We start from the raw sequence: 16,984 nt of genomic DNA, 5'->3' as shown, positions 1-16,984 counted from the left end.
TTTAAAATATGTTCATATGGACATTCATTTGTTTACAGTAACAGTGAGCTTTCGAGAATACATGTATACGCCAGACAGATTTCAACTAACATGAACTCCATCGTTCATATAATCAATGTACACATGCAAGAACAGAAACGGAGTGGAATTTCGAGAGATAAATGCAATGATCTTGTAGGTTCTCTCCCTTATCCTGACGAACCACGGTGAAAAGCGATGCAAGTTAACTTTAAAAAAACACCCGTTAATACAACAAAGTAACCATCACATGAGAACAAAGTCCCTTTCTTAGCATCCCCACTTCATTTGCTTGAAAAAGTTAAGTTTATACATCACAGCAATCATCTTCTTACATACTCTCAAACTGCTCTCAGTTAAATCAATGGCATTGTAATTTGACATATAACTACATGAAGAGGTGAATTCCAGTCCACAGCATAAATACAGGAACTCCACGGTCTTCTCGGGCAACAATGTCATCCTTAATTATCCTGTTAGGTATAGCAATAAAACTATAGCTATGATGAAACATCTATGGGTTTAGCAGAAAATCAAATTACAGATGCTTTATATCAGGGAGTGATTTAAGCAGAAAGCTTACGGCATCATGATTCATCACCCTAGAAGCAAGTGACGAAATCTAGTTTTAAGTGTGGAGATAATTAGCAGCCATCATCAGCTCCAGTGTCAGTTCAGGTTCAATTGGGAATTCAGTCTCCTTTCCACTGTCAGAAGGATAGCAATTGCTTGTCAATATAGAAGATAGGGAAATACACAGTTCATAATATGCCTGTGACATTGCTTAATTGGAACGAATAATATAAATCAAAACCTTCAACAACTTGTCAAAAAAGGAGATAAAAAAAATCAGCGACAGCAAATAAATGTATATGAAAAGAAATTAAATAAATTGTTGGCGGTAAAATTAAATGAAATATATCAATCATGCATTGACATGAGAAACAAGCTGTTATATTCACAACAATTGCATGCAATGCAAATCGCAAAAAATCCAAGAAAACCCATTTAGCTGGCTCAATCCCTAAGCCAGACAGGCTTGACTAGGTGAAGCAGGAGAAAAAATCAACTTACCCACATAAGAAAAGAAAATTGTCTCAGATAGTTACAACTCTATAATTAGGATAGCAAGAACAGTGTGATTGAATAAGAACAAATACTATCCCCGTAGTGGAGAATTAGGAATATAAACATCACCAAGAATTGTACAATTCATAATGAGCACCCAATCTCCAGGTTCCCCGTAAAGAAATCAAGAGTTCCAATGACCCCTTTTCAAAAAGAAACCAAACACAGGAAAAGTATTAATCCTGAATCTTAATTATCCTAACCAAACAAAACATGAAAGATTATAGAAAGTTTTTTCCTGAATAATTTCACATATGAATCCAAAACCAGACTGGAAATACTCAGGGAAGATTGATACAAGCGACAAGAACAGCAACAACTAGTGTTAGCTTCCCTAGACCATATAGACAGTGGCATCCTTAGTATGTGGAACAAAATGTTTGTCTCCGCCCATTACTGCATGATACAGATACAGACACAGACATGGCACGCTTAGAAAAGTAATGTTGTGAAACACTTGGTGATGGTGATGTTCTGTGTGAATGTTACACGCACACATGAATAGAAACTAGCATACAGAAAAATAAATAAAAATAAAGAAAACAAAGTGTTAATATGAGGTCATTGGCTGGTATTAAATAATAATAAAAAAAGGCTCGGGGAAAACATACATGTACAATTTAAAAAAAAAATAAAAGAAAACAGGGTGATAAGCCCTTAATTTGCTCAAAATCATAACAAAATTTTCGAAAAGGAAAAGAAAGTTACAACAGATGTTTGCAACGAAAAAACTACTTACAGGAGTCATGACTTAATTTACAAATTCAATATATTCCGAATCAAATCCGAATCATTTAGATTAATTACTAAACATCGAAAGGCGACAAGGAAAAGCTACAAATTATGGGAACATGAAACAAAAGTCGAGGGAAAAGAACAGAACCTGGCATACTGAAGAGACCAGTAAAAGTACTGGCAGATCTTCTCTAGAATGGTAGTGCTTATCTCCGGAAAAGTAACTTCTCCATGCTCCGTCTCCGCAAAACCCCCTGCCACATTTTTTTAGGAAAAAAGAAAACCCTAATTCACGCAAGAATTGTACATTAACCTAAATAATTTGATTTTTGAAATAATTCAAAAAACAAAACAGAGGCATGTAACCCAGCGGTAATTAATTACATTGAAACAAATAATTGCAATGAAAACGGGAAAAGAAACCCATTAAATATAAGAGCAGAGAGGGGAGGGGGGCAATAAAATAAAAGGAGAAGAAAGAAATGGAGAAGGGGACCTGGAGAAGTGAGCATGTTGCGGATTGTTTGTGAAACCATAGCAGCTTCCTTGTGGATCACAAACTCGAAACCCTCCGCGCTTATCAGCTTCACTGTATCTTCCTTTCTCATTTTCTATTTTCTTTTTCTTTTGCAGTGTTCCAATGCAGGGACTCATGTGGCTCCAAATTTGTGCGTGCATGTATTTATAAGAGTGGCCCAGCCAACGTTAGTGGGCCTTCGGTCTGGATTTGTGCACGCAAAAGGCCAAGAAAAGATTTATTATAGGATTACAATTTTAATTACATTACAATTAGTTGCAGTTACAAAATATACTAAAAGGGTGCGTATAGTTAAGAGTTTGGAGTGATTATTTTTTAAAATATTTTTTATTTTAAAATATATTAAAAATGATCTGAAAATAAAAATATATTAATTTAAAACAAAATAAAAAATTTTTAATTTTTTTCAAAAGCGTTTTTTTACCACAGTGCCAAACACTACCCTTTATCCATGGTAACTATAATTTTTTTAAAATTTTCATACTCAAACTTCTTTTTATTTCAATTACATCCTTTAATAACTAATTGTTCAAAAAATTCAACAAGTCAAAATTCAACAAAAGCAAATTTTTTGTGCAAAATTAAAGAAACATTTCATGACCAATCTCAATTTTAGACGAAAAGGTGATGTTTATTCCACTTACTTTCCTTTTCCTTATTATTTTAATTTTGATATAAAATTTGACTTTCTTGATATTTCAATTCTTAATTTTGAGAAAATAGAGAGAATAAAAGATAGAGAAAATCATCGATTGACCATGTTTTGGCAATAAAAAAAAAATCTTAGTGTCAATGATCTATTAATTGAAAAAAGTTTTATTAAGGTGCTAATAAATTCAGAGATTGAGAACCTTCAACTTAAAAAAGTAAATTGAGATTGAAGAGAGAATTTTCTTAGATTTAATCTTATGTTTTTAAATTAATTTAAAAGTGTTTTGAGTTAGAAATTGGTTTTAATAAGTTGCTAATAATGTTTATTATATGTTTTTTAGGTCAAAATATGTTTAAAAATAGTTTATGAACCCAAAAACACCCTAACATGATTTTCCAACCACATCTAAGCAAGAAGGGAAATTTGGGATGGGAAAACGACGTGTCATTTGCACTTATTTTTGTTCTAAAAAAATAAATGATATGTTGTTCATACCTTAAAAAAAAATTAATATAGGGCCAATTGTGTGGGCCTAGCCTTGTAGGCCCACACGCATTTGGCTCTCTATATATTGGGTCTGTTGCGAGGTTGTGGCTTTTTGTTTTGAATTTTCTTTCTTTTCTTTTTGAATTTAGATTTAAATGCACTATAAAAAATAATATTATGTTTAAATTATCATTCAATTTTATCATGTTTCTCAAATAATATTATTGGTTTTTATGGGAATGTTAAAATATTTTTTTCTAATTATTATGTGTCTAATATGAAACAAAAAAAACTCATGAATATTAAATTACCATAAAATTATATTTTTAAAGATTTTTAATATATTTCTTATATAATTTTATCGCATTTATCATTTTTTTCTTCAATCATATATAAAATACCAAGACTTTGTTTTAATCCTTTTAATTAACTTTTAAGATCATGATGAATTTTTAATTAGAAAACAATTTTTGCATTTTAGAAAGTGTCTTAATTTTTTGTTTGTTATTGATTTTGTGAGTGTCCGTTTTAATATCGTTTTACTAAACAAAACATATTTTTAAAGAACACAAAGTTATCAAATCAAGTTGAGTTCATGGTTCAGATTGCTGATTTGACAAATTAACCAAAGTTATTAAACTTGGTGCAATCAATGACCTGTATCACGAGTTTTACGTGTTAACATTATTTAATTTTTTAAAAACTGGTTTTCTTTTTCAATTTTATTCTTTGATGTTGGGTTCATTGAAAATTAGACTTCATAATTTTTTTGGTTTTTTTACATGGTTATTGCGATATCAAACAAATGTTTTAGCATTGGGTTGGTGCATGATTTTGTGATTATTTATTTTTTATCATGTAATTAAATAAAAATAGCTTCACAAAAAAAAGGTTATTAAACCTAGTATAGGTCATAACCTAGGTTGCAGGTTTGATTTATTAAATTAGGTTGACTTAGGATCAATTCAATATGTCATTGTCTCAATTGTCAAAAAAAAAAATTAATGACAATTTTTTTATTCAAAATCATGCTTTTACTGGTTGTCTGGATTGTCTTTAATTATGGCAAATCAATTGGATTATGTTAGGGCAATTCTCAAATAATTTAATTTAAAATTCAGGTTAAGTAAGAAATTAGATTAAGAAGTTTCAAGGTCAACTTTCTAATCAAATTTAACAATACAATAAAAAAATTCCCAACAACTTGTAGGAGAAAAAATAGCATTCAACCAAAAAAGGTCTTGATTTTTTTATATTAAAATAATAAGAAAATATATGTTTATAAATTAATGTTCTTAGTCTCTAACAATAACCTAAATCAATGCTTGTATTTTAAAATAAAAAATAAAAATAAATTATTGAATAAAAAAATAAAAATTTAAGAATCCACCAATCATAAATTATAGTAGGCACGAGTCAAGAAAACAAGGTGTATTTGTTACGAGTTAGAATCAATTAGGTTTTACTTTTAAACACTTTTTTTGTTTTCTTTTCAATTTTTTTTTTAAAATATTTACTTTTACATTTTTTTAATTTATCTTGCTATATATATTTGTCCTTGCATCATGTAGGAAGAAATTATTCTTACTTTTTTTTTTCCTTATCATCTCTCTTTTCAGATTGATAAAATAAAATATTGGTAATTATTCTAGGGTTAGCTTATATATTTATGCCTTGTTTGTTTCAAGGAAACTGAATTCCAGGAATTCAGTTTCCTCATTTTTCAATGTTTGGCAACCATCCAGAAAGTTAGTCAAAGGATTCCTTAACTTTCCGGTCAACAAGGAAATTACTTTCACCCGCAGGAAAGTGTTTTCCTTTCCTTATCAAAAGGAAAACACTTTCCTTTATTTATAAAACACATCTTCTTCTCTCTGTATTTGAAAATAGTTGAAAAGCAAAGAAGATCTGTTGGAGAATCATACTTGCATTTCAGGTATTTTTCTCCTCAAATTTCTCTATTATATCTCTTTATGTTTTTTTATCTTCTTCGTATTTTTTAGATCTGTAAGAATTATAACAAAAAAACCTTGATATTGTTTAATTTTGTTGTCTTTTCTGAAAAAAAAAAAAAAACAATATCTGTTTCCTGTTACGGGGTGAGGGAAGACTAGTTTTCTGCAGTAATCGCCTTCTTCGTCTCCTTCCACTAGAACAGTTTCTACAGTAATGGCTTTGAAGTCGTTTCAATTGCAGGGATGCTTGGCATTCTCTGGCTATAAACCAAAGAAGATGAGAGAGCGCAGGGGGAAGAAAAAAAGAAAAACTGGGAAAAAACTGAGTAAGAAAAAACTGGAAAAAAAAGGAGTAGAACCGAGGACCAAAAGGGGAGAAACCCAGAAGCAGAAGAACGAAGACGCTGGAAACACGTACAAGGGTGCTGAGAACCAGCAAGAAAAAACCCAGAACAATTCACAAAGAACAGGAGGAGGAACAAAAAAAAGATGAGGAACAGAGAGGAGAGCGGAAAAAAAAAACCCAAGCGACAGAGACACACAAAGAACCAGAGGAATTTTTTAAGATTTTTCCCAGAACCCCGTAACAGAAAACTAGTCTTCCCTTGATATTAAAGGGATAATTGTATTTACCCGTAAAAAATAATATTTATCCAAAATACCTATCAAAATATTTTTGTATCTATTTATCTTTTAAAAAATACTTCATACCAACAAAAAAACCCAAATATATAACTCTTAACATAAACTAATTTGGCTTTCTTCATATGAAAAAAAAAACTTATTTTAAGATTAAAATTGAAATATATATATATATTAATAAGTTTTACTTAAAAAATATTTCACAAGCTTATTTCTCTATAATATGATATGACATATATAGTTATATTTTATAAAATAAGTTATGTATGAATATAGGATATAATAAAAAAAATTCATCATTATACTTTTTTAGATTTCATTTTTTTGTAAGTGATTAAATATTTATATTATATATATATATATAAAACTTGAAAAAAAAATTAATTCATTAATAAATTATTTTCCAGTTCATTTTCCATAACACAAACAAACACTGGAAAATATTTTCCAGTTCATTTTCCATAACACTACCAAATATCAAAAAATATTTTCCCAGAATTCACTTTTCAAAAAGAATTCACTTTTCTACAAATAAACGGAGCCTTAATGGATATTGTTTTTCCTCCAAGTTATTCTAAGCATATATCTCCCAAATCAATCTATCATATTTTTTTAATATATATATATATATATATTTTTTCTAATATTGATAAAAAATAAAAAATGAGTATATCTTTCAAATCATTCTACCGAACTCTTAAAATTACTATAAAAATATCCTACCAACTCATTTACGCGATATGTTCTCAACAACTCCTCGTCTATACCTGTTCTTTTAGAATTTAGACAGACCTCTGTTATGACACGTAAAGACTCCAAAGACTTGGATGCCCAAAGGTCAAGGATGCTCTCCTGTCCAAATCCCAAACAAGAAAATCAGCTAATTCTGGGCATGCGCTGACGCACACACTACCTGCACTGCCATCCCATCCATGTCTGTTTTGATGTGGTCATCAATAGCGTGTCTTATCTGCTACACCAAGGCCAAGCCATTCTTGCAATCCTTCATTCAAAATGGACTATATTTTTCACTCTCATTTAGAAGGCATTGCCTGACACGAGGTCTTATGAATATTATATAAAAGGGTTGCCTGATTCTGGAGTTCCTATACGAGGCCAAGTGCTTGATTAGCCCTTCAAGTCCTTTTCTTTTTCTTTTTTCAAAAACAATATTCAGCAGAAGTGGTAATAGGATATTCAATAAGGTCTCATTGACTGGAAGAGAGCAAGCATAGCATTTCAGGTCATTACTTCAAGTCAGATGATCATTTACAAGAGAAACCAGCAGGGCAGTTGGCTCTTCTGTGGTTTCAAAAATTCTTCTGGTTGTATTCTGTTCAACTATTTTCCGATATACTTTCTTGCCGTAAAATGATTCAGAAATATTTTTTTTGAAAAATGTAGAAACAAAGTCATGCTGGAGAGATCGAAAGCTTCCTACTCAATTTGTACAGTTACATTATGAATTCTGTGTGTTCTCTCACAGTAGTCCCATATCCTATGAAGAATTTCAGTAGAGCTGGCGCCAGGCTCAGCAATTACATGGCAAGACAACACTGGTTTCCCTACTGTTAGGGACCACACATGCAGGTTATGAACATCTTGAACTCCTTTAATACACTTGAGAGCACTCTCCAGCCTGCTAACACTGATTTCTCGTGGTGTGCTCTCCATTAGTATACAGAAGATATCTCTAAGCATCGGTAAAGTAGTAAACAGAACAAAAGTAGAGAAGAGTAGAGTGCAGATAAGATCAACCACCAACCAATCTGGTTTGGCCCATATAACTGCTCCAGCAATCATCACACCAACAGACTGAATTAGATCAGCCATGACATGGAGGTAAGCCCCTTGGATATTTATGTTCAACATCTTTGTATTTGCTGGAGAACTTGATGCCAGCTTAGTCTCCCCCCCTTCATCTGTTGCACATAAATCCTCTCTCTCGTGGTTGTGGGTATGATCATGATTGTGATCATGGCATGCATGATGAGAGTGATCATGGCCCAGCCACACGACCATGATAAAATTAATGATAAATCCAAATAATGCAATTGCAAACATGAGTCCACCATTCACCCCTGCATTTTTGTGAAGAATTCTGTCAATTGCTTCGTAAATTAAAAATCCAGATATCAGCCATATGAGCTGAACAGATAGAAGGGCACCCAGAACTTCAAGGCGACCATATCCAAAAGACTGGTGTGATGTTGCCTCCCAACCTGAAGCCCACACTGTGAAAAGGGAAATAGAGAATCCAGCAACATCAGTTAGCAAATGTGCAGCATCAGTGATAACTGCAAGACTATTGGCTTTCACACCACCAATGACCTCCACTGCCATAACTATTAAGTAGAAAATTATGAGTCCAGAAAGTTTCGTTGCTGATTTTGACCGCTCTTCTGATTCCACAGTAAAACTTTCTTGTTTGGAGAAGGTACAAAGAGGACTGTAAGTTAGCTGGGGTTCAATAGGAAGGACGGATCTTTCCTTGGATGCAATAGCCATTTCAATATCATTATGGCCCTCCGATCTCAAAATGGAGATTTCCTCGTGTTCCATCTGCTTGGATAAGATGTTATCAATTCAATGAGAAAAACAAAGAGACAAAGAATAGATAAAGCAAATGTTAACGAAATTACCTAAAAACTGCGATAGTCTAATTGGATCCACAAACAGGCAAGCAGCAGAAATTTCTCCGAATCACAAAAGCAAAAACAGAACCTAAACTTTTGGAAAAACCACGGAGAAACCTGCAACTACAATCACATTACACATAACAGGCGATCTTAAACCATAGCATACTGATTCTCCCAACTGAATTTCATTTGCAGATAGAAAAACCATCCTAAACTATTGCTTTGATACTTATAGTGCAAATATAGCCGAATCATCTTCGGTGACATACATGAGCTTGTCCTATAAAAGTCTCATTCTTAGCACATGGCATGGCAAAGGTGTGCTTGTTTTCAGTTATCTTTCCTTGTAGAATTTCCATCTCAACAACATGATTCCAATTTCATCCATTCAAGAAATGTTCTGTCTGTTAATTAAAAAACACTCTCTGCCAAACAGCAATGCTTTGCCTTATGGACAGAAACTAGTTCAGTAGGCATGTAAAAATACACCAAGAAGTTCAGAAACATTGTTCCCGCAATCCAAGTTCAACACAAAAAAGGAACTGAAAAGTCAAGAACAACAACAAAATCAAAATTTGTCTAACCACAAACTCAAACAAAGAAGTAAGGCAACTGATCTGCACAATGAAACTAACATGTTTGATCAAGCATTGTTTTTGGGATAAAAAAAACTATATAACCATTTATAAAATCTAAAAGACGTCGCAAAAATTAGAAAAGGCATGGAGAACACAGGAGGGAAAGGGTGGTTATACCTATGATACGCTTTAGGGCTCCAATCTCAAGAATTGAGGAATTGGGTTGATCATAAACGTGAAAAAGATCAAAACTTGATTGGAAATTTGTTAAGAATCTCCTTATATGGAGAGACAGAGAAAGATTCAAGTCCTTTCCATATTTTCCATGTGAAAGACCGGCCGGCGGGACCTCTGTTCAACAGCAAAGGCATCCTTTAAAGCGTTTGATTGTGGAGCATATCAGTCTTGGGCACCTTTTTGAAGTGTGGTGGGATTTATTTTTCTATTTATTTTTTTATTTTTATATAAAAAATTTTAATTTAATATATTTTTTATTATTTTACTATGTTAATATTAAAAATAAAAATAATTATTTTAATTTATTTTTAAATAAAAAATATTTTGAAAGTATAAACACGATTTTTTTTTTATTGTACACATTTGTACCAGTTTATTTATTTATTTTAAAAAATCCTCTCCTCTGCCACAGTTATATATGATATAAAAAATTTTCTTTTATAATTTTTTTTATGATAATATTAGAATGATTTTCATATTTATGAGTGAAGACAATATTAATAGATTTTTATAGGAACAAACTCCTACAAAAATACAAATACAAATAAATATATAAATATATTAAAAAAACAAAAACATAAAATAAATAAGATTATATATCCTCTAGTTTCTTCATCTGTTTTTATTTTAAATAATAATCAAACACTATATTAAAATTTAACCATTAAGACCATAAATCCTACATAAATTGAAACATTAGACATTAATTTGAATTGATTTAAAGTTTAAACATTACATTAGCAAAGGACTTTTCTCACTAATCATTTTTATATACATCACTGATCATGTGTTAGAGAGTATTTTAGCTAGCATTTTTATTTGGGGTCCATTTATTGGTGGATTAAATTAAGATAAATTCTTATTTTATGAATTTAATAAACTTAATATATTAAAATGACAATTAAATTCATATCGTAAATATTTTGTACAAATCTAATTTTTTATATATAATATGTACAAAACTACTTAATTGTATTGAATTTGAATCAAGATCAAATTTAATGATAATTTTTAAATTTATTTTAGATTTTATTTATTTTTGAGTTTGAAAAACGTTTTTAAAAAGATTTGAAATTTTTTTATTTTTTTATTTTAAAATAATATTTTCTTAGTGTTTTTAAATCATTTTAATATATTTATATATCAAAAATAATTTTTAAAAAATAAATAAAATATTTTTTTAAATAAAAAATATTTAAAAAACAATTATAATCCTATTTTTTAATATTTTAATGTATGCTTGGATTAAAAATTAACAGTGTAGGTGAAGGTATTTTGATATTGTTTCAAAATATTTGTTCAGGTTTATTAAATTCATGTTTTTGTCCATAAAAAATTAAATATTCAAGTAAATCACTTGATTTCCAAGTCAATAAATATTATTTATTTAAAAATATATTAAAATAATATTTTTATTTTTTAAAATGTATTAATATAAACACAATAAAAATTAATTTTAAAAATATCAGTTTTATAAAAATATTTTTCAACCGTACACATAAACAATATCTATGCTAGGGACGGATTTTCCAACTCCGCCCTCGGATTTTTTTCGTCCAGCAAAGCAATTCAGGCGGCCCCACCTGATCACATTTTTTTTTTTTTTTTTAATTATTATCATTGTCACGACGTGAAGAAAGCAAACATTTTATTGTTAGTCTGTTTCTCTTCCCTATCAGCACTGATTCAAAATCGAATTTTTTTCGAAGATAATAATTTGAGAGAGGGAAATAATCTAGAAGATCTACAAGTAGGTTTTGTTTATATTAATGGCAGGGGAAGGACAGCAGCAGAAGGGGGCAACAACAATGGAGACAGGTCTTTTAGACAGCATAATAAGTCGTTTATTAGAATTTAGACAAACGAGGTTAGCCAAACAACCGCAGGTTCAGCTTAGCGAAAACGAGATCCGCCAACTCTGTGCTGTTTCTAGAGATATCTTTCTTCAGCAACCCAATCTTCTTGAGCTCGAAGCCCCCATCAAGATCTGTGGTAAACCACCCTCTTCTTTTCCGTTTACTTTTCATTACGAAATAGAATTTTGGTGTGGTTTTCTGGGGGATTCATTCAACTGATTGCATCTCAATTCCTTATCACATATAGGTGATATAATGATACAATTTATTTGTTTTTTTTTGTTATGATTAAAATTTGATGACTTTGGATTGATGGAAATAAAAATCAAAATTTGGGAAAAGTTAATTTAATGCTGGTTGGAAAGATTATTGGTTCCAGCAATTTATATAGGGATTCTATTATATCCTATGTGTTGATTGATAGGGAAGACAAAATGTTGTTTATGGTAATTGATGAACTGGTTGACATAGATCTGTGAAGCGGATGAAGTCTCCTTTCTAAATTGCTCCATTTGTTTAAAGTCTTGGTCTTGAGAGCACCCATTTTTTATATCAAAATTTGGTAAATAAGACTGTTTTGGACCTCTCTTCCTAGCCCCCCTTCAAGACTTGAGATAGCAGCAACATCAAGCAAAACAAAGAAGCCTAATCTTTAGGTGGACTATATCTGAACAATGGTTTTTGTTTTTTCCTTTTCTTATCTTGTTCAAGATGTTAACTCATTGGGCCTGAATTTGACATTTGCTGAAAATGCTCCGACTCATGTCGGATACGTGGTTATATGTCAAAAAAATTATTAAAAACTGAATTTAATTTTGGATGGATGGGGATACAACTAAGATGCATGAGGGACACAGTCGGTATATGTTTTAGGGTTGAATTTGCTATTTGAAAAGGAGTTGATTGTATAAATTTTAAGTTTTATAAATTGAAATGCTAAACATTTAACTAAAATAAAGCTACACTTCCACACTTTTAATAAGTTATTTGCAATATTTATTTTTTCAATGGTGTTAGCTATTGCAATAGTTTAATGATAAATGATCATATTCTTATACGAGAAACATTTTAAATAAAAGAGATAATAATAATAATCTTTTTTGTTTTGTAATTTTTAATACATGAAACATGATATTGCTGTTTCTAGTTTAAAAACTTATCTATTTTTTATTTTTATTTTTTTTTTTTATCATGAATGCCAAATTGAAAGGGAGATATGTAACAATAATTAAATTTAAAAAGAAAAATGAAATTATTGTCGATCCTTTCATAATCATCATAATAATGATCGAGATACATGATTTTCAGATATCCAATCTCATGATGTCAAATACTGATTTTCATTTATACTTCATATGTTCACACATTCAATTGATTATATATTGCTAGTGGTTATTCTGATTTTTAGGTTTTATTCTTAATTTCTTGTTAAAATAAAGTTAATGTATAATATACAAAATATTTAAAAATTTAACATAACCATCATGTATGGTCTCCTAAGTTCTTAAGAATTGTTATATCCCCATATCCATACCATGCCATACTTGTATTCCATGTCCATGCCCATGCTTAGATAAAGGTAGAAGAGATGGTGATGGTGATGTTAACTTTATGAACTTTTTTTTCTTGAAAACCTGAAATTGTTATCCTAGTTCTTCGCTGGAGGTTTTACTCTTTCTAAAAGTTGACGAGGCTGCACTAAGGGTTTTAGAATTCCATGTTAGGTTTAGCGATTTTTGGCTGAGCTTGTTTCTGTTAAGGGTGGCTTGTAGAATTCACATTGCATGGACAATTATTATGTATGCTTAAGTTGCATCCCTAGATTCAGATCCCTTCCACAATTCTTGAATAAAAACACTTTTCCTTCCAGGTGAAAAGCTTTGTTCACTTCAGACTAAGCAATGACTATCTTTCTTTGCATGGAAACTTAAGAGCTAATCTCAATCTAAATTTTGCTAGGTGATTTTAATTATTTTGCTGATCCTTACATATGGTAGGACAAGCATGGTTTTGAGTTTGGACATCTTGTTGATTAGACCAAGCTGAAAAGGGTGGTTTACAGTCTTTTTAAGTAAGCCTCTTAGCATTATAGGTTTATGTTACTAGTTAGTTGGTCTATGTAGAACCACAGTCTTTTTAAGTAAGCCTTGTAGCATTATAGGTTTATGTTACTAGTTAGTTGGTCTGTGTAGTGCAACCATAGTGTGGACAATAAGGGAGTATTTCTTTTGCTTGAAATATTTTACAGGAAATTGGTCAACATATATTTATGGTCAACTTAAACTTGGTTCATTTGTTAAAAAATATTTTTAGGTCATAAAGTTACATAAAATATTTTATGGATATTAACCAACTTAAACTTATTGCAATGTTTTGGGTGTCTATGTTAGCACCATATTCTACATATTCTGGGAGCAGACATGTATGATGAATTAAACCTTAAAAATCAAGAATTGTTTTGTTCTACATTCTCTCAACCCATTACTATAGGGTTTTCTTTTTCCCATTCCTTTCTTGCGGATCCCCCCTATTCTATAGGGGTCGTTTCTTTCTCTTATTCAATTTACCCCTCCCTTATAGGAAATTCTTCAATCTCTTCTATCCGTTCTTACCCTCCTATGTCAATTTAACATGAGAGTTAGCAATTTGAGTAAAAAAGAAGAGCAAACTTGAAGGTTTGAAGTGCCTTGTTGTTGCATAATTCACTTCATTTGGCAGGTTATTGTTGTAATAAATTGACCTAATTGAATAATTGTTAGCTTCAAGTATTACTTAATAAATCACAAAGTGTACAATGAAGAAAAGGAGAAGGAATGGAGTAGGGAGATAAACCCTATAATCCACTAGGTTAAACCCTTGACATTCATAAAGGATGCTAGAATTTTTTTAAAAAAAATACCTCCAAAATGCTAGGGTTTTGAAGTCCAAAGGAATAAAAAATAATTGGTTTACTGGAACAGCAAAAATTTCTTTTGTTGGAACAGCATCTCCAAAATTCCTAAACGGCCACAATATAAGCACACCAAAAACCTCAAAGGGGTCCCATTCAAAATAGGGAAAAAAGTAATAGTATTACCAGTAACAAAGAAATCCCCAAATAATCAATTGAAATCAGACAATCAAATGTTATGACCAAAATCTCTAATTTATTCTTCATTCTTTAAAATAAAGTACACTTTCATGATTCTTTGGTATTCATATTCTTGTTTTTGAGTCTTGTTAATGGTTGTGCCTTTTCCCCTTCAATTTCCAGGTGACATTCATGGGCAATATTCAGATCTTTTGAGGCTTTTTGAATATGGAGGCTTTCCTCCCAGTGCCAATTATTTATTCCTAGGTGATTATGTGGACCGTGGGAAGCAAAGTTTGGAAACAATATGCCTTTTGCTTGCCTACAAAATCAAGTATCCCGAGAACTTCTTCCTTTTAAGAGGAAACCATGAGTCTGCATCTATTAATCGAATTTATGGATTCTATGACGAATGTAAAAGACGCTTCAATGTGAAACTTTGGAAAACATTTACAGATTGTTTTAACTGTCTTCCTGTTGCTGCTCTTATAGATGGCAAAATATTGTGCATGCATGGTGGGCTTTCCCCTGATTTAACAAATTTGGATCAAATTAGGAACTTACCTCGTCCAACTGACGTCCCAGATTCTGGTTTGCTTTGTGATTTACTTTGGTCTGATCCTGACAAGGATATCAAAGGCTGGGGAATGAATGACCGGGGGGTGTCATATACCTATGGCCCTGATAAGGTTGCAGAATTCTTAATGAAGAATGATATGGACCTTGTTTGTCGGGCTCATCAGGTTGGTGAAGTTGCTTCTTCTATTTGTTCTTTCAACTCAAGCAGTTTTCCATGATGCCTCTATTTTTTTCCCCTTTAATCAGGTTGTTGAGGATGGATATGAATTCTTCGCAGAGAGGCAGCTTGTAACAATATTTTCAGCTCCCAACTATTGTGGTGAATTTGATAATGCCGGTGCAGTGATGAGTGTTGACGAAACCCTAATGTGCTCTTTCCAAATACTTAAGCCAGCAGATAAAGGGTTCAGGTTCATGTGAAATGTTTGCTGTTTGCTGTCCTATAACCACGTACCATTTCTATGTAAGTTTCATGCTATAAGTTCACTTTTATTTATTAGCTGTTACTTTTGTGTTAAATATGATTCTTATGAAACAAAATCCATTTCCATTGTTTAGTTATTTGAAAGACTAAAAACCTTTCTTGGGAAGGGTGCAGCATCCTTTTAGATGATTATTTAATTAGTAATATTTAAGGAAACAAGATTGTTTGCTAATAATATTCCATTAAATACAAGCAATAGAGCATGCCTCTACAAATTGGACACAAAATAATTTTAAATGGAGCTATAATCTGATTAGATCTTTCGTACACCAAATATATCTGAAGTTTGCCATTAAAATATATTTGTTACAATACATTATTTCCTCATCATCATGATATAAATTATTAAATATGTAATTAGATTAGGGAATATGTAATATATACCAACCATGAGAAGCCCATATATTGCTTCAACAATTTAAAGAAAACGCTCATATAAAAAATAGAAACTAAGGGAAGGGGGAGCGATCAAGCAATTCAATGCTCAGGGCTACTTTGTACAATCGATATTACTGTGTTGAGCTCTTTCTGCTGCTTATCTGGATTAATACGTCTTCCATTAGTTTCTTCTGCATGACAGCAATTCAAATTTGTCTCCGTAATTGTTCTTTTATTCCTTGTGTTCTTGACAGATTTTGGTGTTCATTGTTCTGAATTTTAATACGCTGATATCTATTCTCGTTGCGTTGCTTGCTGTTTTGCTAATCACTTGTGCACCTTTCTTGTAGAACTTCTTTTCAAGTGTATCACAAGGAGGATCGTTTGGAGATGGAGATGTTGTCATCAAAGCTGCTCCAACTTTGAGCTGCTGCCAACATGGTGTTACAATGTTTCTTGTTTCAAGGGGATGGGTTATTTGTTGAAAAGGCTGTGTTTGCAGGAGCTTTCCAAATTCGTAGTTTGGAGCTAACTGTTGTTTTAGAGCACTGGCAAAGGCCAAAAGTTTTTCCCTTTTCAAGTTTTCTCACGTAAATTATGATGCCCTTGTAGATACATTTTTGTTTTTTGTCGTAAATGACTGCATTGATACACATACACCAGTGCACGGTTGCCTTTTACCAGGGTTTCTGGTGGTTAGTACACAAATGACTTGCAAACTAGTGCGCCCTAGGTTTCTGACCCCTGATTTTCTCGGGTTTTCTTGGGACTCAAGCGTCAGATGAAGTATGTGGTTTGACTTAGTTGCCAACTTCAGCTTGCTGGAGTGTTCCAAAGAAGTCCAATGAACGGGTAAATTGACGGTTGTAATGCAAGTTATTTCTTGTTTTACCATTTGACTGGCTTTCAGCGCGGTGCCGCTAAGAATTGGTCTAAATTCCGTTCTTTTCTTCTTGAATGCCATCAGAAAGAGTACTGTAGTAACCCTTTTTCTTTTTCTTTTTTCTTT

The 16,984-nt window shown here is 31.6% G+C and overlaps 3 protein-coding genes across 7 annotated transcripts; 1 reads left to right on the top strand and 2 right to left on the bottom strand.

Moving 5' to 3' along the window:
* Positions 1-284: 284 nt before the first annotated feature.
* On the bottom strand, positions 285-2,535 carry LOC118058007 (uncharacterized). Of its 2 annotated transcripts, none has more exons than XM_035070738.2 (4): positions 2,378-2,535; positions 2,030-2,135; positions 602-725; positions 285-512 (listed from the first exon to the last, which is right to left on the bottom strand). In XM_035070738.2, exons 1-3 carry the CDS (start codon positions 2,487-2,489, stop codon positions 647-649), a joined length of 297 nt encoding a protein of 98 aa, XP_034926629.1. In that variant the 5' UTR covers positions 2,490-2,535; the 3' UTR covers positions 285-512; positions 602-646. The 2 variants fall into 2 exon arrangements, with proteins under 2 accessions (XP_034926629.1, XP_034926628.1); XM_035070737.2 differs by having other exon boundaries at positions 285-491.
* Positions 2,536-7,526: 4,991 nt separating this feature from the next.
* On the bottom strand, positions 7,527-9,787 carry LOC118058006 (metal tolerance protein B). Of its 4 annotated transcripts, none has more exons than XM_073411256.1 (3): positions 9,549-9,787; positions 8,797-9,335; positions 7,527-8,716 (listed from the first exon to the last, which is right to left on the bottom strand). In XM_073411256.1, the coding sequence occupies exon 3, from the start codon at positions 8,714-8,716 to the stop codon at positions 7,592-7,594; it is 1,125 nt and encodes a 374-aa protein (XP_073267357.1). In that variant the 5' UTR covers positions 8,797-9,335; positions 9,549-9,787; the 3' UTR covers positions 7,527-7,591. The 4 variants fall into 4 exon arrangements, with proteins under 4 accessions (XP_073267357.1, XP_034926624.1, XP_034926625.1 ...); XM_035070733.2 differs by having other exon boundaries at positions 8,797-8,913; XM_035070734.2 differs by having other exon boundaries at positions 8,797-8,907.
* Positions 9,788-11,239: 1,452 nt separating this feature from the next.
* LOC118057996 (serine/threonine-protein phosphatase PP1 isozyme 1) lies at positions 11,240-16,630 on the top strand. The gene is made up of 4 exons (XM_035070723.2): positions 11,240-11,600; positions 14,718-15,277; positions 15,360-15,576; positions 16,326-16,630. Exons 1-3 carry the CDS (start codon positions 11,378-11,380, stop codon positions 15,531-15,533), a joined length of 957 nt encoding a protein of 318 aa, XP_034926614.1. The 5' UTR covers positions 11,240-11,377; the 3' UTR covers positions 15,534-15,576; positions 16,326-16,630.
* The last annotated feature ends 354 nt before the right edge of the window (positions 16,631-16,984 follow it).

This window comes from Populus alba, chromosome 9 (assembly GCF_005239225.2).
Source record: "Populus alba chromosome 9, ASM523922v2, whole genome shotgun sequence".
In the NCBI taxonomy this organism is placed as follows: domain Eukaryota; kingdom Viridiplantae; phylum Streptophyta; class Magnoliopsida; order Malpighiales; family Salicaceae; genus Populus; species Populus alba.
The sequence above is the reverse complement of the archived record's forward strand: the minus strand, read 5'-3'. Positions and strand labels throughout refer to the sequence as shown.